Consider the following 25,565-nt stretch of genomic DNA (forward strand, 5'->3'; position numbering starts at 1 on the left):
CCTTACTAACCTCTTGAATTCAATGATGTGATATAAACTTCTATGGTAAATACTTGTTATAAGAATACCCCTACTTCAAAACAAAATACTTCCGACTTTTGTTTTGTTTTTGGTTTTTTACTGGATTTTGTGTCTTTATTGGGAATTCTAGATAAGGAAAGGTCCTCTATCAAAGCAGATCAGCACCTGTTTTGCAACATATGTAGTCTCCATGGGGCACTGAGTATTTGTGTCCGGCCATGGATCATAGAATCATAGTCTTTAAGCTGAAAGGAACCTTAGAGGCCATGAAGTCCAGCCCCACTTCCTACCCCTCATTTTGCAGATGAGGAACCTGAGACACAGAGAGGTTGTGACTTGTCTAGAGTCACTCAGTTGATGTGCCTGGGGCAGAATTTGAACCCAGGTCTTCCCAACTCCAAGTCAGTGACCATCCACTATGCCATTGTTGCATAGCCAATATGTTTGTCAGATGCTGAACTTGAACCCAGCAGCCTTCCAGACTCTGAAGCCAGCCCTCCAATCACTATTCCACACACCTTTAATTTTTAAAAATTACTAGATGTAAATAAAAATAAATTATTTTAATCCACTCTCATTGCTGTATCTCATTTAGTAGTCTTTGTGGCCTCCTTAACCACAGAATTCTAAGAAACATTTTACCCCTATGAAATTACCCAGTTCTTATCATAGCACAACATTTGGTCTTAGAAATCAACACTATCTCTCATTACACTCTCTCCTCCACTACATCAGGCTCCAGTTTGGGATTACCAGCTAGTTATGTTTAATCACTTGTAAACAGGGACTTTTAAGAGATTTGTTTGTTACCAACAAATGCAATTGAAGGAGAATGAGGAAGAAAAACAGGTGCTGTTTTAGAGCCCCTGGGAATGGAATTGGAAAGTTCTGTGTTTGTTTGTTTTTTAATTCCAGAATTTAATTGCTTAGCTTCAAAAAAGATCAGTTTTGTTTCTCATGGCCAAAGTTAGGCAAACACTGAGTTGTTTCCTGGGGCATTTACTTTTTTAAGTCTTTAGTTGGAATAATAAACAAAGGAAACTGTCCCCAGAGCACTTTTCCTCATTTACCAGTAGGTGATGCTATAGTTAGTCATTTAAATTGCTGCTTAAAAATTAACTTGTTTCCATTCTCGATCTATCTTCCTTACCAGGTTTGTGTGCCCTATCTATTAACCATTCCAATTCTTATCTTGCCTACCCTGGAAGCTTGACTACTGGGGAGATTGTGCTTTATGATGGAAATACTCTGGTAAGTTGACTGTAACTTGAATTTTCCAGATGTGAACACAACCACTTGCCTGCTAATAAATGAGGTAAACAGAGTTATGGGGGAAAAGCAGAGCTGCACAAAGGAGATATAAAATATTTATCTTTACTGGCTATCACTGGACACTCTAGTGGGGTAAGGTATATAGGGGAGGTGGCAGCCAGAGACAAAAGATATTTGCTTGAAGACCAACAACCTGCCATTAATCAAATATAACTATGAGGCAAAGTGAGAAGCTAACTTTGACATCTGTCAGTGGGAAGGCTGGTTGTCAGTTAGAGATATTTTGTTATGGAATTGTCATAACTCTGGCCAGTGTAAACCTGTTGATATCTCCTTCTTTTAGGGCTCACAAGGCACAGCAATGATTCTTTGGGAAGAGCCTGAGATTAGAGACAGTGGCATATCTAAGAAGACATACACTTTTATTCAGTAATATCATTTGGCTTGCTTGGATGACCATCTCTCTCTCTGAGGCCTGGAAAGGCGATAGGATTATGATTGGAAATGGAAAGCACTCTTTCCTTCTGCTGCCAATTCCAGTTGTGAAAACTAATGATGAAGGATTAGTTGTGTATGTGTATGACCTGGGCGGGAGGGGACAATGGCAGAGGAAGTACAGTAACATAGGTAGAGAATCTGAGATGAGGAAGGAGGAAAAGCAGTCTCTGCCTTCTTCTTAAGTTAAATAAATCTCTTTTGTTCCTTGTCCTTAACAGAAAACAGTCTGCACAATTCCTGCCCATGACGGTCCACTTGCTGCCATCACCTTCAATTCTGTGGGATCCAAGCTAGCCAGTGCTTCTGAGAAAGTGAGTGGGTATGATTGCCTGTTGCCTAATTCTTCTTCTTCCAAAGGTGGAGTGATGCCCGGAGGAAAGTTTGTGGCACTGTCTGGACTTCATATTGCTACATGGTGACTGCCATCTGTCCTTGCCAAGGATAAGCTTCAGAATGAAGTTTGCTAGTATTAGTATGTCTATATCACATTCAACAAATGAATTCATTTAACCTGCAAATCTATATTAAATGCCTACTGTAGGAAAGGTATTGTGCTTGGAGGCATGAGTATGATACAGTCCCTGCCCTCATGAAACTTAAATCAAGTAGAAGAACTAGGCCATTTGTGCAAAAAGCTGTAATACAAGGCAGTATGTGATGAGTACCGTAAGAGTGGTAGAGGAATGTGACATTAATAGTTCAGAGGAGAGAGAGTTCACTTCTAGCAGGGGGAATAAGGGAAGGTTTCAAAGAAGAGGTATCATTTGGGAACACTGAAAGATAGTTCAGATTTCTACAAGTAGGGATGAAGAATATTCTAGACATAGGAAACAGTTGCATGAGAAAAGGCAAGCTTTGTGCAAGAAAGAGGCAAGGCATGTTTGGGGAAAGTCACTTGGGAATCAATGTGTACAGCCCCAGTGACAAAAAGGCTTTATTTTGTACTTCTGCCTCAAAAAGGGATGTTAATAAGTAACAGAAATGGAAAAATATCTACATGAAACCCTTAATGACTATGAAATGTTAACTTTGTTATTTTTCCCCCCAGGGCACAGTCATCCGGGTGTTTTCTGTCCCTGAAGGCCAAAAACTCTATGAGTTTAGGAGAGGAATGAAGAGGTCTGTGTTAAATTTAAAATCCATTTTAAAGTATACCTGGGGATCATGCACTGGAATAACTGGAAGCCAAGTAGGGTGTGAGAGGTGTGAATATATGAGTCTCCTCTGTTAGAGAATGTGATAAACGGATAAATGGAACCAAGTAGTATAGTCAGAGGCTCCACTCAGTGTCTAACAGAACCAAAAACAAAGAAGCTGTTTTGACTGATCATAATCCAGCCATTGGAGCCTTTTCTGGTGTATGCATATGAGGGGTTGGCAAGAAAGGATCCAAGGAGACTGAGTACATAACCCACAGAAATTATTAATGTCATCTATTTAAGATAGAAAAGTATTATTGCTGGTTCCATGCAGAATACTGCTTATCCCATGAGAAGAGCACAGTTATTTGGAACTCTGTCAGATTTTAAAGGCATCAGAGCATCTGGCAGACAGGCAAGGTGCCTCTAATGACCAATAAGAAAACAAATGACTCTTCCTGCTGTTTTGGACATGATCATAACCTTTTATTGAATCATTTGACCTTGTACTTTCTAGTTATTCAAGACTTAGGGAATATTATTTCAGATGACATTAATATCTTTGCCTTCTGCAAGACTTGGTTGTATAACTAGCCTTTCAGTGATATCGCTAGCTCTTTTCTTACCCATGAAAATATTCCCTTGTTCCTAGGTATGTGAATATCAACTCTCTAGTTTTCAGCATGGATTCACAGTTCCTCTGTGCATCCAGCAATACGGAAACAGTGCACATCTTCAAACTGGACCACCTTACCTCCAGGCAAGTATCACATTGGGAGTTGGGTAAAGTCCCATTGTCTTCAAACTCCTCTTCAGGCAAGTGGCCCTGATTGCCAAGTCCTTGTTTTTTAAACTAAGACATAAAAGGCATGATTTAGCCTGAAGACATTTTGGTCCCTAACTAGTGAATGTTAGTGCCCTTGATTAGCATAAAAGCCATCTTTTATTTCCTTAAGTCAGAAATATGACATATCCCTTATTTTTGATAAAATAGCCTGTGGAAATAGGTGAAGATCATGAAGATCTGTCTTTCTAGACTTAGGAAATGCCCATGAATGTGACAAGGCCAGAAGTTGCAGAGTTTTGTTAATGTTGGCAGCATCTTAGAACTTTTTATAACCTCATTTCTTAGCAAGTAAAATGTAAGTATCAGGTTATATTTGTTAAGTATCTCTTGGGCACATAGACCTATACTAGAGGCTTTTTTTTTTCTGGGTTTTCCTGTATGCCTGCTATTTCTGGTGAATGTAATACAATGGAAAGCACTAGAACAATCTAGGGAATCCTGAGAACAACACAATTCTAAGGAATTGGTAAAAGCCTTAACAAAATCGCCCAGAGCAGGCCACTACTAATGCATACTCTCTCTCCCCCCATATTCTCCCCCTCCTCTGTTTCCTCTGCCTTTCCTCCCCTTCTCCCTTCTCTCTTCCTCTCCCTCTCACAGTATCCTCCGTCAGGGCTGTTGCAAAGTGCCTGTTTTATTTTTTTTAATTAATTTTTACTTATTTTATTTTTAATTTATGGAATAAAACAAGCATTTCTGTGAAATAATATAATAAAAAAAAATTTATTGCACATGAAGCTGTAAATCTATTATGTACAACTTACTATTCCTTTTAAATATATAATAAAATTATCACGTAAGTTTCTTTTTTTTTCTCTACCTTCCCGCCCACCCTAGAGATGGCTCCCATTAGACACAAACAGGTATATATGTAAAATCATTCTTTACATACTTCTATTTATCAGTCCTTTCTCTGGATACTGATAGCGGCTTCCTTCATAGGTCTTTTGTAGTTAATTTGTGTATTTATAATAGTCAAAATTACTTATTTGATCAAAGTCGTTCTTAAAACAGTATTGCTGTTACTGTGTACAGTGTTCTCTTGGTTCTGCTCATTTCACTCATTACTTCATGCAAGTCTTTCTATGTTTCTCTAAAATCACTGAGCTCATCATTTCCTATAGCACAGTAGTATTTATTCCATCACAATCATGTACCACAACTTGTTCAGCCATTCCCCAGTTGACGGGCATCTCTGCAATTTCCAGTTCTTTGCCACCACAAAGAGACCTGCTATAAAGATTTCAGAACATATAGATTCTTTTCATTATTCCCTAATCATTTTTGGAAACAGACCTAGTAGTGGTATTGCTAGGTCAAAGGGTATGGGCAGTTTAATAACCCTTTGGCATAATTCCAAATTGCCCTCCAAAATGGTTGGATTAGTTTACAATTCCATCAACAATGAATTAGTGTCCCAATTTTTTCCATGTCCCTTCCAGCATTTGTTGCTTTCCTCTTCAATCATTTTAGCCAATCTGATAGGTATAAAATGATATCTCAAGGTTATTTTAATGTGCATTTGTCTAATCAATAATGATTTAGAGCATTTTTTCATATAACTATAAATTGTTTTGACTTCTTCATTGGAAAACTGCCTATTCATCTCCTTTGAATATTTATCAATTGGAGAATGACTTGTATTCTTATAGATTTAACAAAGTTCTTTATATATTTTAGCTATGAGACCTTTACCTGAAAAACTTTCTGTAAAATTTTTTTCCCAATTTTCTTCTTTCTTTCTGATGTTGGCTACATGTTTTATTTGTACAAAACCTTTTTAATTTAATATAATCAAAATGACCCATTTTATACCTCACTCTGCTTTCTCTTATTTATTCATAAATTATTCACCTATCCATCTATGATAAGTAATATGTTCCATGTTCTTCAAATTTTCTTGTAATATCTCTTTATAGCTAGTTTTAGAAATGTATATATATATATATAGATATATATATATATAAACACACACACACACACACGAAATCAGATTTAAGTAATTGGAGAAATATTGTTAGTGGGTAGGCAGGGTCAATTTTTACCTAAACTAATTTATATATTCAATGCTATCCCAATTTAATTACCAAAAAATTATTTTACTGAATTAGAAAAAATAATAAATCTCATTTGGAAGAAAAAAAAGTCAAGAATATCAGAGATAATGAAAAAAAATGTAAAGACTGTGGCTTAGCAGTACCAGATCTTCAACTATATTATAAGGTACTAATTATCAAAACTATCTAGTACTGGCTAAGAAATAGAATGGTGGATCACTGGTGGATATGAACAGAGTACACATATAATTTACAGCAGCAAATAAATATAGTAACCTTGTATTTGACAAATGTAAAGATAAGATTTTGGGATAAGAATTTATTATTTGGTAAAAATTGTTGGGAAAACTGGAAAGCAGTATGGCATAAATTGAGCATAAACAAATACCGTACACCACTTACCAGCATAATATCCAAAAGAGATTGCTTTAGGCAGCAAATAATGGTAGTCTTATAATGGCTGATTGCTTTTCTCAAGGAGCTTAGAAACTCCAGGGTCCATGTTGAACTAATATTCATAGCATGTCTTCAGTAAGTAAGGATATTAAAGCACGCAAAGATTTGATGACTTGACCAGGATCATGTTGAAAGTACAGTCGGTTTTGATAGAGCTTGCCAGAGCCAGCCTTTGCTAGAGTAGCTCCGTTTATTTTTTACAAGAAGTTCAGAAAACTCTAACCAGGATCCACAATACTGACCTCCATGTTTCAGTGCATCTCTTCCTCAGTCAAAAGACGTTTCACACTCTTAGGCTGCACAGACTTGACATGGAGGAATCTTTCTGCACACAAGCAATGTGAAATCTCCAAAATATCACATCAAGTGGCTTTTTCTCAGTTCTCATTCTTCTTGATTCCTTTGAAGCACTTAACACTATTGACCCCTCCTTCCTTCCTGAAACTTGTACCTCCCTTGTTTTCGCTGACATTAATGTCCTCCCTCTCCTCTAACTGTTCAGGCCATTCCTTTTCTATCTCCTTCATAGGCTTTACATACTCTGCCTTTTCCATAAATTTGGGTATACCAGAAGGCTTAACCCTTGGCCCTTTCATCTTGTTTTTATACTTTCTCACTCTCTCTATCTCTGTCATCGTTCACCCTCAGGAACTCACTGTGCTATGGGATACAGATTTTTCAGTACTACTAGTGCTTTGGAATGTACACATCTTTTAACAGTTTAAACCAAGAATCTACATGGCATGTCTAAATGACAAATAGCCCTTGATGTAAAAACAATCAGGCCTAGTACATTCTACCATAAAGTGGCACCAAGACATGGATTTTTACCTCATCTCACTGAATGCAGCAAATAATATTTTTGACCTTGTAGTTTTTGGGGGGTTTTTTTCTTTCTGTTTTTACCACTGAAGCAGAATTTTAAGTCCATGCTAATGGCTTTAGTGCTTTGGTCGGTGCTAATGTCTGCAATTCAGACATATCATTGCTTCTACATTGTTCCCACTAGTGGGCCAGAAGAGCCCTCAACCTGGAGTGGCTACATGGGAAAGATGTTCATGGCTGCTACCAACTACCTCCCTTCTCAAGTATCAGATATGATGAACCAGGACAGAGCCTTTGCCACTGTGCGTTTGAATTTCTCTGGTCAGAAGAACATCTGTACCCTCTCTACGTACGTATGGCATTGCCCTCTTCCTTTTTTAATTTATAGAGATTGAGACTGAATAGACCTTGTAGTTCAGGATCTTATTCACTGAACTGAAATAAACCTGTGCTGGTAAGGATGATGATCGAACTTTGCATGTTACCCCTTTAAACATCCAAAGCAGACACACACTCATGCAAAAGAATTACTAACCCCTGTTTATGAATCAATGTTGCTATTTAGTTACAGTAACTTTTTTGATGAAGCTATTGTGTCAGAGGGGCTTCTTTACATAAGAAAAACAGATGTTAGCAATGAACTCAGTAGATTTTTCATCAAAAGGTGGCCTGTTTGCACAACTATTTCACAACCAAATTCCATGTTTTCATTTGCTTTTAGTATTCAGAAGTTGCCAAGGCTGTTAGTCATATCATCTGATGGACGACTTTACATCTATAATTTGGACCCCCAGGATGGAGGAGAATGTATCTTAATCAAGACCCACAGGTAAAAATGTTTGTTTTCAAAATGACAGACTTTCAAAAGTGTTAGAAAAGCTGCGTCCTTAAAGTAGGTTCTAAGACCAAGGATATATTTCAGGGCTCTTGCTTTATTGTCATCTACAATTAGAGGTGTTTATTGAGTATTGAGTACCCGACTCTTTGTAGGACAGTGTTGGTGGGCTTGAGTCCACATATCCTTTAGTTATCATTTAACATTTTAGAAACTTCACAGAGTGTTTAAACTTTGCTCCTATGCCACCTTGTAGGTGACTCTGGGCTCCTGAGAATATGCCAGTGGAGCACAAGCATTGGCAAGTCCTCCTGAGCTGGAAAGGCTTCAAGTAAAGTCTAGTGATAGACTACTTATCTGACATTCCAGGACCCGCTGGCCTAAATTCAGAGGGGATCACCTCTACCCTGGACACAGAGACTCTCAAAGACCTTTTACTAAATCAAAGGTGTGAGCTGTATCTTTAGATAAAGTACCCACACCAATGAAATCACCGGTTGAAGTTTAACAATCATTCATGTCTGTTTTCTTGCTTAGTCCTTTCTTTAGTGCTTAAATAGCTTCTATAACCAAGTGTAGTATGATCTATTCCTATACTGTGGATAGGAATGATGATAATGTTTTCTCTTAGTGTTTACCATATCTTAAACAGTAAATTTTCTTGCTTGGGTACTAATTTTTAAGGCTTCCCTTAGCTATTTTGATGTTTATGTTGCCCATCTCATAGGTTAATATAGCCTCAGTTCGTGCTATCCTAGAAGTGCTGGTTGAGTCTATAGAGCCTACTTCTTTCTTTGAAACCATTTTAAGTATAATACATTTCTTTTTCTCTAAATTGATGAAATTTAGCTTGCTTGGCTCAGGAAAGACAGAAGAGAATAAAGAAAATGACCTCAGGCCTTCATTACCTCAGTCTTATGCAGCAACAGTAGCTAGACCAGGCACCACATCTTTGTCCTCAACAGTGCCAGGTGAGCAGAAATCAGACTGGTGGGGTAGGACACTTCTAACCATTTGCTTATTCCTCCCAAGTGATGTTTACTAAAACCTTCTTTTCCTTAGTTATTTTTTGCCATAATTCATTTTGTCGTGACAATTAGCTTTAATCTTTTGACAAGTTGACTAGTTTTGAGTAGAGTGTTTCAGCTCCACCTTTCATGCATCCCTAACAGCAATACAAATGCAAGAAGTTGTATCATACTTTCCAATTTTCTCACATTTTTCTGTAGTTCTGTCCAGAGCCATCAATTAAATGGGGACAGTTTGGTACTTTTCATTTCTCATGTTTCTCCTTCTGGCCCTCCAGGTTATTCCGAGGATGGCGGAGCACTTCGAGGAGAGGTTATCCCAGAACATGAGTTTGCAACGGGACCAGTGTGTCTTGATGATGAGAATGAGTTTCCTCCTGTGAGCATTAGGAGCCCCTAAATGAGTGCTTCAGACTGCACAATAAGAAGACATTCTCCTCCAAGAGGCGAAGTCATTTTTCCCATTCTGTTAACCTAGCCTATAATAACTAATTCTCTCCACTAATATTCAAAAAGCCATAAAATAATTTTTATATCATATGCTTAAGATCTTAAAGAATAGTCATTAGCTATAAGCTTAATATTGACAGCAGTTAGAACAGCAGGATACTAATCCAGAGAGCTTTTGGACTGACTGACCTAAATGAGATCAATGGCCTGAAAAACTTGTCTCTGGCTTATATATCTTTTGTTGATCATAATTAGCAACTTATTATAACAAAATTGGATTTTCCTTAGATTTCTAAGGATGCTTTGGGGTTGGGGGGAGCTGTTTTTATCTTTGTGGAGATAATATTTTTCCAATGATAGGCTACTTTTTCAGGATGGAGGCCCACAGTACAGAACTGGTAACTGCTGTAACTTTGAAAGGCACTGTTATGTCCAAGAGGATCATCATTTATTGTTTCATTGCCATGCCAACCCACATAAGTCTGAGTGTTTTTTTAGTGGAATCTTGTCCACATAGCTAAAGACAATAGAGGTGGAACTAGTGGTATTTATTGATTGTATCAATAGTAATGTGTATTCAGTGTTTACAACCAAGATGAGCCTTTTAAAATGAAATCAATGTATACATACATTTGTAATCGCAATTTTCTGGAATCATGCCAGATCAGTTGTTAAAAGTCCACTTCTGAATAAGGTGGGTAGTAGTTTTTCTATAGTCTCAAGTATGGATTAATATATGGATAGACTAACAAGTCAAGCATAGCATGTCCTGGCCCCCCAATTGACTTTGCATGGACTCAGATCTCTTTATAACACATCCTGCTTAACAAGCCTCTTCCTGGAAAGAGTAAGGACATTTTGTTTTGATTTTGTTAGATAATCTTGTGCCGTGGAAGTCAGAAGGGCAAAACGAAGCAGTCATGATGAGAAGCACACTTCAGAATTCAGCACATCCCTTTATCAGGTGGTTTTGGAAAAATAAAAAAAACCAAGGTGGAAGAATGGATTTGTATTTGTATGAGACAGATACAGAGTGGTTTGGGTGGAAGAAGTAACCCCAGGTGCTCCACTTGTTTTTAACTACAGTATATTCTTAAATTCTTACTGTGTTTTCCTCAGCCCTGGTTTTTCACTGGGTGAAATATTATGTGCACATTACTCGAAGAATAGCTTAAAACTACAGTGTAAATGCTAACTTAACCATATTGGTATGTAATCAAAATTTTGTTTAAAAAAAGGGGGGAGACATCCTTTTAAAATTTGTGCTGTGTGCAAATGTATTTATGGGGAAAATCCCATTAAACTGTATTTCTTTGTACAGTATATTACACACACACACACACACACACAGATTATTTTACCCAGACAAATATTTTTGCATAACTACTGGAAAAAAAACATTTATTACCTTTTAAGAACAGTAATAAAATCATGACAATGCATTTATAAATTGTTCATTTTTCTTTATGGGCTTGGAGAGCAGGAAGAACTGCAAAAACCATGAGACTATAGTTCTATCTTCTAAAAACCACAGAGAATATGGAAATAGGTTTTATATATTCAGTATCATACTGCTTGCCTTCTCAAGGAATGGGGGAGGGGCAAAAGGGAAGGAGAGAATTTGGAACTCAAAAATATTTTAATGAATGTTAAAATTTTAATGTAATTGAGAAATATTTAATGAAATAAATAAAAACATATTAAAAAACTAAAAACTACAGAGAATCTTGACCATTGAAGGATCTGAATGAATGAATACTTCTGGCCTCATACTCCAGCAATTATTCTGATTTTTTTTTATCCTGACTACATACCAATTGGGATGAATCTAGTATGAATTAGCCATTGGAACTAGAAGGCACTATTCTAATCTCTGCAGAGTCAACTCTCTGCCCAGAACAGCTGTTTTCCTGAATTAGTTTATTCTAAATCTGGCATGAAAAAAAAAAAAAGGACAGCATATGTAATATGCTAAATGGTGGTTTTGAAACAAGACCCCAGGTTTTGTTTTGAAAACTATAATGACTAGAAAATTGAAAATCTCAGAAAACTAAAATCAGGAAGCCCATATGATTTCTTTTTTTCCCTGTCTTTCCCCCGGCTGAAACACTGAGGCTAATTACAGGGGAAGCTGGCATCGGCAAGCTATCTCGAGTACATTGCAACAGGGGATCACTGAAGGATCATGAGAATAATCTGCTACTGAAGTGTTATCACCTGAGATATCCTGAAGAATGTCAACAAGAACCCCTGTGACTTTAGGCAATATGTCCTGGTAGACAGCACTACTGCTATCTAAAGGTGCACATTCTTCAGGGTCCTCTTGTAGATTAAAAATAAGAGGAAGTCTGTGATGCCGTTCAGGTCCAAGGCTCCCATCACAGGCTTCTGCACCACCTAGAGAGGAGGGGAAGAAAAATAATGCATTAAATCTTGCTATCATGGCTCAGTGTTGCAAAATTCTAAAGGCTGGAATGGTATGTAAGTATGCCTCGAGTTTTTTAATAAGTATGTCAGAACTCATATATGCAGATGAGTGTTATCCCCTCCAAGTAAGTTCTTGGAAGGCTATTAATTAATACCATTGTTTAGTATGCCTTCTGGAGTTCCTGTCAACCTGCAGCATCCTCTTGTGAATATCCTCTGGTGGCAAATGTTCATTCATTGAGGGTGCAATTCCAAATACACTTTGAGTGCAGGAAACATCATCAGAATAAGTGTATAGTTTTCAGTTGTAACATCTTTGAAAAGGACAAAGCTCATTTTATGTATATGTTTTGGTAGCGGCATCAAACTCCAATAGAAACGGGCCAGTAAACCACACATAAGGATCCTTGTAGGCTGCATACTGAATGAGAAAACCACACGTGTATTTATAGATTTCTTTTTTATTGATATACCATCACATTAAAATCAGACGGGTATTACATTTTAATCTGGTTTGGGCACATTCAGGAGTGTTGCAGCCTGAGTGCCACATGTTCCAACACCTCTGCTTTAGACAGTCGCATCTAAGCATCAGCTTTTATGAAGCTAAGGGCTCAGTGGCAAAGGTGGTTAGCTTTAATATTAAGCCACAGGGGCTCCATACATCTTTAATATATATGATGTGGAAGTATAATAGATATCTTACTTGTGTGCATCTGAGTTTTTTGAGAATATCATAATGAAGTTCTGACTTAAAAGTTTCAACTTAGAACACTTGAGAGAAATGCTAGAAATGCTTTTTTGCATTTGCCTCTGAATCCACCAACATCCTTAGGAACAGTCATTTTTGTACTTGATTAAAATTACTTTAAAAGCTCAATACTAGCTAGACCAAATTGGAAGCTAGTTCACATATCTGAGCTTGGACATCGGAATGATTCAGCCCCTGATTCCTAAACAGTTCTTCAAGACAATTAAAGACTGAACCAAAAAGCACAGAGATAATTCAGTGTGGTTTTCTAAATAGATCTCTAAGAGTCTATTTTTGATGCAGGCTATTGTTAAGTAAATTGCACTTTAAAAACATCTCTAGGTTTCTACCTAGTGTTCATCCATTTATAATGTAAGAATAAAACAGAACAACTACAGTGAAAGGATTTCAAGAGTGCAAAAAAAAGCTCTGAACTTGCTGTGAGATAGAACAGAGTAGGATCACACTGAATAATTGTGAGTAGAGAACAAACATGGAGCCCACTAGTAGCCTGTGGTTAAAGGCAACTGAGAGTGAGGAGCACAAGTTGCTTAGGGAGCTGCTGAGGCATTCATCTTACAGAATCCCAGTAAGAGTCAATTACAGCTTCAGAAGAAATTCTAGTCTAGGAAAATCAATGGAGTAGATATAGGGGATACAGCCTATGGGTCTAAGTAGAAGGGCACTGGGAAACGAAATGAATCTTACTACCCTGATAAATGAACTTTCTGTTGAAGGTTAGGCTGAGGAAAGGATAGAAAGAGTGAGTCTTACCAGTGATGTAAAAGGCCTTATACTGCCCTAGACGAACTGTCTGTAGGGCACCATAACTTCCAGCTGCCCCACTGTTCGGGTGAAATAGCACCTAAAAGAGGAACCAATGACTTGATTGCAGTGACACGTGATGACATAGGAAAAGCAACACTTTCCTGTACTTCCCACACACAGAAACTGATCTAATAAGGGCCAGAAGCCTCTGAGCAGTTCCCCAATACATTTAGATATTTTTTGAGTTGCTCACAGTATGTAAATTACAGCTTTTAACCATTATAGGTGTAGGCACCACACACAGTCAGGTCAAAGGTGGCCTCATAGGTCAGGTTTGCATTAAGAAGTTCCTCTTTAGCAGCTTTGTCACAGGTTGTGAACTGTTTACACAGTGACTTCTGATCAGGAAGAACTTAAAAAAAAAAAAAAAAAGATGATTTGGGCTCAGCTTTAGCCTTTTTTGGCCCAGAGTTACTCACCTTTGGCTAAGCCCTATGCTATTCGTGTTGAGGAAATATTTCCTCATCTGGTCACAGATGAAAAAAGAAGCAAGTAGAAACAGGAATTTCCTTGTTCCCAAGGGAAGGGTGAAGGGTTTAGTAGAAAATGTTTATAAATGATCAGTGGTAGGATGCTAGGTTTGGCTTCTGCATTAAAAGACTTGCTTGGAATGAATCATGACTATATATCATTGGGAAGGAGCTTATATGATTCAAAGTTTCCATTGGGCTCAAAAATTTGAAACATCTGTTCAAGTGGTAAATATCTGTTCCCCAAAGGTTAGCAACCAAGTATAGTTAATTAGTTGTATGATTACTTAGCCTGATGTATATACCACACTTGTTACCTTTAACGCTTTTAAGGGACCCAACTAATACTAATGTTATCTAAGCCCACTTCCAAAAATGAAAATAACCTGAAACTTAAAACACCCATTTATTTCTCCCCTGCAGAGAGCCAGGATGTTGGCCAAGGAAGATAGTTCATTCTTCTTTCTTAAAAAGGAGAACCTGGCACTTCAGCAAAGCTAACAATCCCATTCTGGGTGTCTTAAGAGAGATGTGCATTATGACTAATCGAATGACAAGCATACACATGAACTTTGCACGAGGACACTTCCCTTCTAAGGAGGCCTGTCTCGAGTTAGAAATAGCTGTCTCCTCTGGGTGTGTACAGGAGGGTGGTACTCTCTTTCAGCACCTGCTTACTCATGTTGGTCATGTGCCTTTTGCCCTGTTCTGAAAGCTGTGAGGGGGAGTACAGCTTGTTTCAGTAAGTCACTTTGAAACTAGTCCTTGACTTTTAGTCCCAAGGTAGTTGACCTTTCTCATTTATGTGTTCGTTTATGTTCTGAAAAGGGCAAGAAGTCTCCTCTCCCCCCACTCCCATATTTTACTCCCTGTCATGCTGTGAATAGAAAAGGAATATTCAGTACTAGAGACCTTCTTAAAGAGAAGTGATCATTGTGCCTGAAAATAAAATGAGCCCATCTCATTCACATCTGCTTAACTTAGGATATTCCCAGTCATATTTTTGTGCCCAAGGCAGCCTCCAACTGGGTTGGGCTGGGCTGATATTGAGCCATCTTGGACAACTTATAATCTCTGACACCTCGAAACAAGTTAAGTGGTGAGGTTGACACACACGCATGTTGACATCCTGCTGACCATCATGGTACTGTAACTTTCAGTTTCAAAATGAGGGGCAAGAAGGCTGTATTGATAGCAGTATACTGTTCAGAAACAAAGGAGGTGATGTGCTGATCAGATCAATGTCTAAAGCATCATGTGTAGTTTAGAGCACCATATCTTTTTTTGTTTTTGATGAGGCAATTGAGGTTAAGTGACTTGCTCAGGGTCACACAGCTAGTAAGTGTCATGGGTCTGAGGCAGGATTTGAACTCAGGTCCTCCTGACTCCAAGGCTGGAGGCTTTATCCACTGTGCCACATAGCTGCCCCATAGAGCACCACATCTTAAGAAGCACATTTGCAAACTGGAGAATAAGAAGCCTCAAACTCAAATCTTATGAAGAACAACTGAAGAAACTAGAGATGTATTTAACCTAAAAAACTGCTGGAGAAGGGAGGGATGTAATTGATATCTTCAGATATTTAAAAGACTATGAGAAGAGTAGATTTAGTCTGTATGAGAACAGAGTGCAGAACTCACGGAGCCATATTTTTGGCTTACGGGCAGCAAGGTAGTACAGTTGATAAAGTACAAGGGCCTGAAGTCAGGAAGACCTGAATTCTAATCCAGCCTCAGACACTTACTAGTCGTGTGACTCTGGGCAAGTCACTTAACCTCTGTCTGCCCTGGTTTCCACAACTGTAAAACGGGGACCCAACTTCCTGGCTGTTGTGAGGATGAAATGAGAATATTTGTAAAGCACTTAGCACAGGTCCTAGCACATAGTAAGTGCTTAATGCTTGTTTTCTTGTCCTAGTGTAAAAAGGAACTCTAAGAATTAGAGCTTAACCAATTGGAAAAAAGTACAAGTTATATAACCACCTGTCACTAATGCTCTAGTAGGGATTGCTTTATGGAGCAGGAGACCTCTAAAGTCCCTTCCAATGCTGAGATTCTAAATCTAGAGAAAGAATTGGAAGGGCTCCCTCTACATGCTTATCACCCTATAGTTATGTCCAGATGGGAAAACAAACACACACACACATACACATACACACACACACATACACATACACACACACACACACACACACACACACACACACACACACACACGAATGTAAGAATAGAAACTGAAGTCAATATTTTCTTGCAAAATCCTCAAGTTTCAGGTCTTTGTTACCTGTTCTAGCTCAGGTCCAGTAGGGGTTATAACATTTTATTTGGTGTCAATTCTACCTCTGTGTAAACATGAACATAAGGCTCCACTGGAGACTAATAAGAAACAGGAAATGTGGAAAGAAGTTACCTCCCACTTTAAAACCTGGAACAAATAAACCCTTCTGCATCCTGTGTGGAGGGAAAGAGCAATGAATTTGGAAGTCAAGACCCTGAATTCAAATTATTCTCTTCTACTTACTACCTATGTGACTTCAGACAAGTTTTCATAGACTCAGTTTCCTATTCTGTTGAATGAAGGTATTAGGGTAGCTAATTTCTTAAAGTCCTACAACCAGAAGTATTTTATTTTAAAAGTCAGTATGTGGAGAGTTGGCCAATTTGTTGCTTAACATATTGAGTTGATTTACCTCTCCAAGGCTAGGGATTTCATTTATAAAATGAAGCTTGAGTGCAGGAAAGGGAATTACTTCAAGGATTTTAGAAGCCAAAGGGACAACTAGGTGGCACAGTGGATAGAGTGCCTGGAATCAGGAAGATTCATGCTCCTCAGTTCAAATCGGGCCTTAGACACTACCTGTGTGACATTGGGCAAGTCACTTCACCCTGGTTTGCCTCAGTTTCCTCATCTATAAAATGAACTGGTAGGGGCAGCTAGGTGGTGCAGTGGATAGAGCACTGGCCCTGGAGTCAGGAGGACCTGAGTTCAAATCCAGGCTCAAACACATAACACTTACTAGCTGTGTGACTCTGGGCAAGTCACTTAACCCCAATTGCCTCACAAAAAAAAAAAATGAACTGGAGAAGGAAGTGGCAAACCACTTCAGTATCTTTGCCAAGAAAACTCCAAATAGGGTCATGAAGAGTTGGGCACAACTGAAACAACTGAATAACATGAAGCCATAAAGATAGCTTCTTCAGTTCTTAACTAGGGAGTTGGTCACTGAGGTTTTTATAAATGCAAATGTATTCTTTCAGTCAGTTTCCCCTCTCCTTTTTCTTTTGGTGAAAGAAAACTTTGGAGAAATTACTAGGTAATGATATTAGTAATAATTCTACTACTACTATAATAGCATTTATATAGTGCCTTAAGATATACAACAACCACCCTGTGAAGAAGGTGTTGTTGTTATCCCCATTTTATAGATGAGGAAACTGAGGTTGAGAGAAGTTAGGGGACTTGCTCAGGGTCAAAGAGTTAATTATCTAAGGCAGAATTCAAACTTGGGTCTTCCTGACTTCAATCAAGTTCTTTATCCATTTATACCATCTAGCTGCCAACAACATTGACATTTCCTGCCTGTTTCCCTCACCTTGGTCATTACTTTGAGAGTCCATTGAAAGACTGATCACTCACTCAATACCTAGCTTCAATCAGAACAAAGAGGGTCAGTCCCTAGACTCATACATTCATTGCTTCAGGAGGCTGGCAGTACAAATGACTAAGCACACAATGTGTCTGGAGTCCTGCCTTAAGTGTAAGGTGGATGGCAGAAAACTGGAAGGTACATCAGTACCATTAGAGAGCTGGGAAAATTAACAAAACCAAATCCCAGATTTAGAAGGAACCTCAGAGACCATCTAATCCAGAGAACCTGAACAAGAGTTTCTTAAACAGACTTTAAAAGGGGTCATCCATGGCAGCTAGGTGGTACAGTAGATAGAGCATTGGCCCTGGCTAAGTTCAAATCTCACCTTGGACCCTTACTAGCTGTGTGACCCTGAGCAAGTCACTTAATCCCAATTGGCTCCAAAAAGAAAAAAAGAAAAAGGGGTCATTCAATCTTTTCTTGAAGCACTTCTGTGAGACATCTAGCACTCAGCCCACCTCACCCCCACTCAGAGAGAGTCTGTTCCACTTTTGGACAGCTCTAATTATTAGGAAGTTTTCCTTACATCAAGCCTGCCCCTGCAACTTTCAGCCACCACCCCTACAGGGTCATGCAGAATGAATCTGATTCCTCCTCAAGCAACAGAACAAATCAAGAAACAACCCAAGAAGCCTCAAATGATACAAGTATACCCCAGCTTTAAGTAAATCAACATATGAAATTGTTTAGAATCATAAAATATCATTCATTTCACAAAAGGATTCACTTCAGGGATCCTGAAATTGTGAATACCCTTAATATACTCAAAATAGAATTCAGTTTCTATAAATACAACTTTTCAGATACCTAGCTATTGCATAAGGTGAAGCATCCCTGTAGAGCAAATGCTGAAGACCAATATGTTTTAGGGATACAAAGCACAGCAGTCACAGGAGGGTGATACACACACACACACACACACACACACACACACACACACAGAGTGAATAGTCTCAGACTCAGCAAAAGACTATTTTACTCACCCTATGCCCAGTGTGGGAGTGTCCAAAGAGAACTTCTGATATGTCCAGACCATCAAAATGTCGTTTTGGGGGCAGGTTCACCTTGGCCAAAGATGCTATAGTTGGAAAGATGTCAAGCACACTGCAAGGAAACAGATGTTGGACAAGTCACCTTGGCAGAATCTACTCTTTTTGACTATGATTTGTAACAAGTCAGAAGGCAAGAAAAAAAAGTCTAACAATAATCTCAGTTGACATATTCCGCTTTTTTCTCTGTATTTATGTCATTCATAGGATTTAGATATGATCTCTGACCTCTAACCTCACATCTCCAACTGCCTTTCAAATATTTCAAAATGGATTGACAGCAGACATCTTAAACTCAACATGTACAAAACTAAAATCATTCTTTCCCTTATTCCTTGGAAGTAAAGCTATGGTAAATCTGGACAACATACTAAAAAGCAAAGATATCACCTTGCCAACAAAGATCTATATAGTCAAAGGTAGTTTTTAAAAGCTAAATAGTAAATAAAGTATGGCTATGAGAGTTGAACTATAAGGAAAGTTGAAAGCCACAGAATCAATGCCTTCAAATTGAATGGCTGAACAAGTTGTGGTATATGATTGTGACGGAATACTACTGTGCTATATGAAATGGTGAGCTCAGTGATCTTAGAAAAACATGGAAAGAAACTGTGATGCTGTTCAAGAAGACCTTTGAGAGTCCCTTGGACAGCAAGGAAAACAAATCAGTCAATACCCAAAGAAATTAATTCAATGAGAAGGACAAATAGCGAAGCTGAAGCTTAAATACTTTGGCCACATAATGAAAGACAGGACTCATTGAAAAAGACCCTGATGTTGGGAAAGATTGAAGGCAAAAGGAGAAGGGGATGGCAGAGGATGAGATGGATAGTGTCACAGAAGCAACAAACATGAGCTTGGACAGATTTGGGGAGATAGTGGAGGACAGAAGGGCCTACCATGCTATGCTCCATGGGGTCATGAAGAGCTGGAGAGGACTGAACAAATAAATGACAACAACCTACTAGCAAAAATCTCCCTTAGGTTTAATATATAAGCTTACCCAACTTAGGCAAGTCATTCACTTAGGAAGAATAATACATCTGTGTGCTGGAGAAGTGGGGGGTGTGGGAGGTGGGCAATATAATATGATAACCATATCTCCCTTCATATATTTATTTCACTAGAGCTCACATTCAAATGCATTTGCATTTTCTGAGCACACAGAGAATAGTAAGAGGCCCTGGAATATGATGGACATTTTTAACCTGCAATTCTAAACTTCAAAATTCTATCTTGAAACTTGTAGTTTATTGGGTTGTTATTTCTCCATATAATCATATCAGAATCCAAAGCTTGTATGTCCTTGTAGTCCATACATTTATTAGTTATTTCACTTGATTTTTCCATATTAAAAAGTCCTTAAATTTATTCAAAGTACTTTACATATTAGACATTCGAGACCAGAGTTCAGGTACTTTCATTATAAAAGGGGTAAAGGGAGAAGGGTCTTTTCTACTAAGGTCTACTCAGAGGTGACCTACTTCAATCAGTTCAACAAATCTTTGTTGAATGCAACAAATAATACAGGCAAGACACAGTGCTAGCTCTAAACATGGGCCTTTTGCTTTTTAATATTGGATGAACTGGGGACAGTTAGACATAAAAAACACAGCCCAATGTGAATATGTGAGCTCCTCAAAGAACTGGAAGGAAAGCCATTGCAGCAAAGGCTGCACAAATTGTGATATATGAATGTAAAGAAATATTACTGTGCCATAAGAAAAAAATACAGAAACTAAAGAAATTTGGAAAGACTTTTAAGATTTGATGAAGAACTAAATAAGCACAATCCAGAGAACAATTACACAATTACTACGATAATGTGGGTGTTACACTCTTCAGAATCATAGAATTTAAGAGTTGGAAGGGACCTCAGAGAGCATCTAGTTCAACCCATACACAAAGGAATCTTCACTATAACATACCTAGAAAATGGTCAGCCAGCCTCTTGATGACTTCCAAGGATTAGGGGCCCACCAGCTCTGGAGGCAAATCATTCCACTTTTAGACAGCTTGAATTGTTAGGAAGTTTTTCTTGACATTGAATCAAAATTGGCTCTTGTACCCATTATTCCTGGTTCTGTGAGGCCAAACAGAACAGGTCCTTCCTCCACATTATGGCCTTACAATGCTTGATCACAGGGAGCACATCTTCCCTGTGGCATCTTTTCTCCAAGGAGACTAAATGTGCTCACTCAGTTCCTTCACCTGATCTTATGTCATGAACTAATAAAAGCCCTTCACCCCCCTGGCTGCCCTCCTTCGGACACTGTAACTTATCAATGCCAAGGACTAAACACAATTCTCCAGATGAGGTCTAAGGGCAGAGTACAATGGGACTGGATTCTCATCTTCCAGTTCCTGGAAGCTATTGCCCTACTAATGCAGCCCAGGACTGAATTAACCTTTTGGGCAGCCCCATTAGAGTGAGGACTCATATTGAGCTTGCAATCCACTAAAACCCCATATCCTTTTCAGAATAACTGCTGTCTCTCCATGCTTTTCTCAGGTTTTTTTGGTGCCCAAATGCAGTACTTTACATTTATCTCTATTGAATTTCATCTTAATCCACCTAATGCTCTATACTGTTAAGAACCTTTTGTCAATTTTTTAAGCACTTACTTTGTGTTAGGCACAATATTAAGCCCTGGGGACATAGAGAAAGGCAAGAACAAGGTCCTTGAGCTCAAGGAGATCACATTCTAATGGAGACAACATGCAAACAACTATGACATATGAGGAATGAGTGAGAACATGGAGGGGAGAATATAAGGAGCTCTGCGGCTCACCCCCGCCAGAAAGCTTCAACCATGACACCAGAGGGAATAGAAGAGCAGAGAATTCTGTGACTCAGGAGTGTGTGATCAGGGATGAACCAAAACCAAGCATAAAAAGGAGCTTCCACTCACTGTTCTGTGAAGACACAATCTGATGCATTCTATACTCCCATCCTCTGCCTCTTTCTTCCACCATCTTGTTCTCTCTCTCAAGGGAATAAAACAGATTCTGGTTTTCTTCGAGTTCATTAATCGTCTAATATTCACTAATAGTCTTTCTGTTTTCCCATTTACTTTTTAAAAATGAATTTTCTCTAAGACTGCATGGACTTAATTGTATTGATTGTGTGTGTGTCCTTGGGGACAAATAGGTATTGAAGTACCCAGGGAGAGAGATGTTCATAATTACTGAGAATATTACCAACAAGGTGGCTCAGAGATAGACTTAAAATATATTTTATTGATTCATATTTTATAGCATCCCAAAAGCAGAGAGAAGGCATGAATCAAGGCCATTACCTAGATCCAATGAAGCCAAGTCCATCTTGGTTGGAGGAAAAACTTCAAGCAAACTGAAGTTAGCTTTTCTGAATAAATTGCCTCATTCTCAAATAGAATAAATTCTATTGTTTTTCCCAGACAGATCTAGAAGAAAACCACCCTGCTCCAACCCCCAAAGGGCAAGATAAAAAGCTGACTAAAAAGAAAGCCCCTGAAGGGTAGGAGCTAGAGGCCATGAGGGCAATGACCAACCAAGAGAGAATATCTAGCTCTCTTATGCAACCTTCTGCTCTTATCCACTAACACATAAAGAAAAACACTTGAAGACTGAGAACTCTGATCTAGGTGATATCTGAAAACTGCCTGTTCATAACTTTTGACCATTTATCAATTGGGGAATGACTTTATTCTTATAAATTTGACTCATTTCTCTATATGTTTTGGAAATGAGGCCTTTATCAGAGACACTGGTTGTAAAAATTTTTTCCCAGTTTTCTCCTTCCCTTCTAATCTTGGTTGCATTGGTTTTGTTTGTGCAAAAACTTTTCAATTTAATGTAATCAAAATCATTCATTTTGCATTTCATAATGTTCTCTATCTCTTGTTTGGTCATAAATTCTTCCCTTCTCCATAGATCTGACAGGTAAACTATTCTTTGCTCTCCTAATTTGCTTATAGTATCAGCCTTTACATCTAAATCATGTACCCATTTTGACTTTATCTTGGTGTAGGGTGTAAGATGTTGGTCTGTGCCTAGTTTCTGCCATACTATTTTCCAGGTTTCCAGTGTTTTTTGTTAAATAGTAAGTCCTTATCCCAGAAGCTGGAGTCTTTGTATTTATCAAACAGTAGATTACTTTAGTCATTGACTATTGTGTCTTGCATGCCTAATCAATTCCACTGATCCACCACTCTATTTCTTAGCCAGTACCAAGTAGTTTTGATGATTGCTACTTTATAATACAATTTAAGATCTGGTACAGCTAGGCAACCTTCCCTTGCATTTCTTTTCATTAATTCCCTTGATATTCTGGACCTTTTGTTCTTCCAGATGAATTCTGTCATTATTTTTCTAGCTTTATAAAATAATTATTTGGTAGTTTGATTGGTATGGCTGATCTATGTGAGAACTAATCATCACTTCAGAAGAGTGATGTTAAATCATCCCCTCTCCTCTTTCTTGGCAGAGAAGTGATAGACTATAAATATAGAACGAGGCATACCTTATCAGATAGGGCCAATGGATTAGATTATTTTTCTAAACTAGGTCTCTTTACAAAAAGGAAAGGTTCTATGGGGGACTAGGGGCGGGTTTAGGGGTGGACAACCATTGGGAAGAGACAGTGATATAACAAAGATATCAAAAAAACTGCTCTTTAAAAATGTGTGAGCTCCTCTCTCTCCTTTCCTACCCCTTTGAGAACAGGCTAAATAAATGAAGTTCTCTCCTTAAAATAAGTAGTATCTGGTTTGGGCCAGATTGTTCTGTTTGGCTGCCCAGTAGATCATTCCATTTAACATACATTTCTTACGTGCAAGGAATTGTACTGGGCATATAAGAAGGGGGGAAAAAAGCCCACAGCTCCTGACCTCAAGGATTTTACAACTGAGTAAGTACAAATATGGCCTTTTCAATGAGAAATTACAGTGGTTTCCTAGGCCCAGACTAAACAAAATAGAAAATATCTGCATATAACAGTCTTTCCCAAAACTGGGAGATTATTCCCTAAAATCATCTCACACTCCCTTCAATGACTTTGCTGGGATTCTTATGGGATTTGAGGGTTAGTTCATCTCTTTTAGATGAATAAAACTGCCTCATCAAAGTATAGATTGACTTAAGCCAATGAATGCCTTTTGGGGGAACACAGATTTAGAGCTGAAAGGTCTTTGGAAGTCATATAGTCCACTCTTCATTATACAGATGAGGAAACTGAGGGCCAAAGGTGTTAAGGGATTTGCCAGAGATCACAGGGGTATTAAGTAGCAAAACCAGGATTTTCACCCAAGTCTTCTAACTCTAAAGTCAGTGCTCTTTTTATTACACCCCATTAACAGGAGTTTCATGTGAGCACTCTTGACAAAGGTAACTTGGTAATGGTGTCTATTTTAATTTTACCCTTGTTGTGTGTTGTGTGCAGTTTGTCCTTCATTCTCAAAGAGGACAATGGTATCAGCAAGTGAATTGGATTACAGCGAGGGAGGGCTAAAGACATACTCTACAGACTAATTCAGGGGAATTTCAGCTCAAATTGATGAAAAGTTTGAAATATATTTTTAAATAACTGCAATTTTTCTAAGTTCAGGGTCACAACAAATAGTAGACAAAATGCTGTCAATAGACGTCTTAATTTTCTTTAGCGAACAGGTATCAGTTAGAATGTGCTATTATTGTTGCTACAGTCATTATTCTATTTTAAAAAAACATGATTCCAGTGACATACATTGCTGGAACTTGCTTTACAGAACAGAAATAAATAGGCATTTTTAAAAAAGATACTTGAGTTGACATCCAGTCATATTACTGAATTACAAATTCAAGTTGCAAAGAGACAAATTTAGCATGGAAATATGTTTTACACGATTGTACATCTCTAACCTACAGCATATTGCTTACTGTCTTAGGAAGAAAGGAGGGGAAGAGAGAGGGGAGGGCAGGAGGGAGAAAATTTGGACCTCAAAAAAAATTTTTTTAATGATTGTTAAAGGGGCAGCAAGGTGTTGCCATAGATAGAGCGCTGACCCTGAAGCAGGATCCAGCCTCAGATGCTTATTAGCTTTGTGACCCCTGGGCAAGTCACTTAACCCCAACTGCCTCCAAAAAAAAAATGATTGTTAAAAATTGTTTTTACATGTAATTGGAAAAAATAAAATACTATTGTTTTTTTAAAGAGAAAGATTTAGGCTTTATATAAGAAAAAACTTCTAAACAATTAGAGCCATTCCAAAGTAGGGCAGGCCATCTTAGGATGCAGATCCCTTTCACCAGAGATTTTTCAGCAGAGACGGGATTACCCCTTTGGGGGAATATTGTAGAAGGCGTTTCAGGGACCAAGTAAGCTCTATGACCCTTCTACTTCTGAGAGTTTATAATTGTGTGTACCTTTAATGATCCAGCTCTATTTGACGCTGAGGAGACTAGAATTTCCCTAGCCCCTTTCTACAAGCCAGGTTTCATGTCCACTGATTTGTTAATTGTGTTAACATTAGATTATGTTTAATTAGCATATCAAATTAAGTACGGAAAAATACTTTGCTTTATTAAATAGGTCCCACTCCTTGGAAAATTATGAAAAAAAGTAAAGTATCTTTGGCATCCTCCCACTTGATGAAGTAGAAAAAGTCAAGGATTTAGGCTCAAATTCTGATTTTGCCATTGCTACCAGGAGACTTTAGGCCATTCACTTAGCCTTTCTGGCTCTCAGTTCTTTCATTTGTGAAATAAAGGCGATTGGGGGCAGCTAGGTGGCGCAGTGTATCAACAGAGCACTGGCCCTGGAGTCAGGAGGACCTGAGTTCAAATCTGCCCTCAGACACATAACATTCACTAACTGTGTGACTCAGGTAAGTCACTTAACCCCAATTGCCCTGAAAGAAAGAAAGAAAGAAAGAAAGAAAGAAAGAAAGAAAGAAAGAAAGAAAGAAAGAAAGAAAGAAAGAAAGAAAGAAAGAAAGAAAGAAA

At 38.2% G+C, this 25,565-nt stretch overlaps 2 protein-coding genes across 9 annotated transcripts in view; one reads left to right on the top strand and one right to left on the bottom strand.

Annotated features, from left to right (window-relative positions):
* Positions 1–10,870, top strand: part of WIPI1 (WD repeat domain, phosphoinositide interacting 1) — a 60,254-nt gene extending 49,384 nt beyond the window's left edge. The window contains exons 5-13 of the mRNA XM_027873196.1: positions 1,175–1,272; positions 2,010–2,102; positions 2,840–2,910; positions 3,583–3,690; positions 7,300–7,464; positions 7,837–7,944; positions 8,800–8,921; positions 9,257–9,357; positions 10,305–10,870. Coding sequence (XP_027728997.1) covers positions 1,175–1,272; positions 2,010–2,102; positions 2,840–2,910; positions 3,583–3,690; positions 7,300–7,464; positions 7,837–7,944; positions 8,800–8,921; positions 9,257–9,357; positions 10,305–10,352 — 914 coding nt within the window. The 3' untranslated portion in view covers positions 10,353–10,870. The remainder of the gene's footprint in view (positions 1–1,174; positions 1,273–2,009; positions 2,103–2,839; positions 2,911–3,582; positions 3,691–7,299; positions 7,465–7,836; positions 7,945–8,799; positions 8,922–9,256; positions 9,358–10,304) is intronic.
* Positions 10,871–11,092: 222 nt separating this feature from the next.
* ARSG (arylsulfatase G) overlaps positions 11,093–25,565 on the bottom strand; it is a 176,454-nt gene continuing 161,981 nt past the window's right edge. For all 8 annotated transcript variants that reach the window (XM_027872875.1, XM_027872876.1, XM_027872870.1 and 5 more), the window contains 3 exons: positions 18,537–18,657; positions 13,381–13,471; positions 11,093–11,825 (listed from right to left, as the gene is read on the bottom strand). In XM_027872875.1, coding sequence (XP_027728676.1) covers positions 11,548–11,825; positions 13,381–13,471; positions 18,537–18,657 — 490 coding nt within the window. In that variant the 3' untranslated portion in view covers positions 11,093–11,547. The remainder of the gene's footprint in view (positions 11,826–13,380; positions 13,472–18,536; positions 18,658–25,565) is intronic.

The sequence above is a fragment of the Vombatus ursinus genome, unplaced genomic scaffold (genome assembly GCF_900497805.2).
Source record: "Vombatus ursinus unplaced genomic scaffold, bare-nosed wombat genome assembly UNPS02014801.1, whole genome shotgun sequence".
Taxonomy (NCBI): Eukaryota; Metazoa; Chordata; class Mammalia; order Diprotodontia; family Vombatidae; genus Vombatus; species Vombatus ursinus.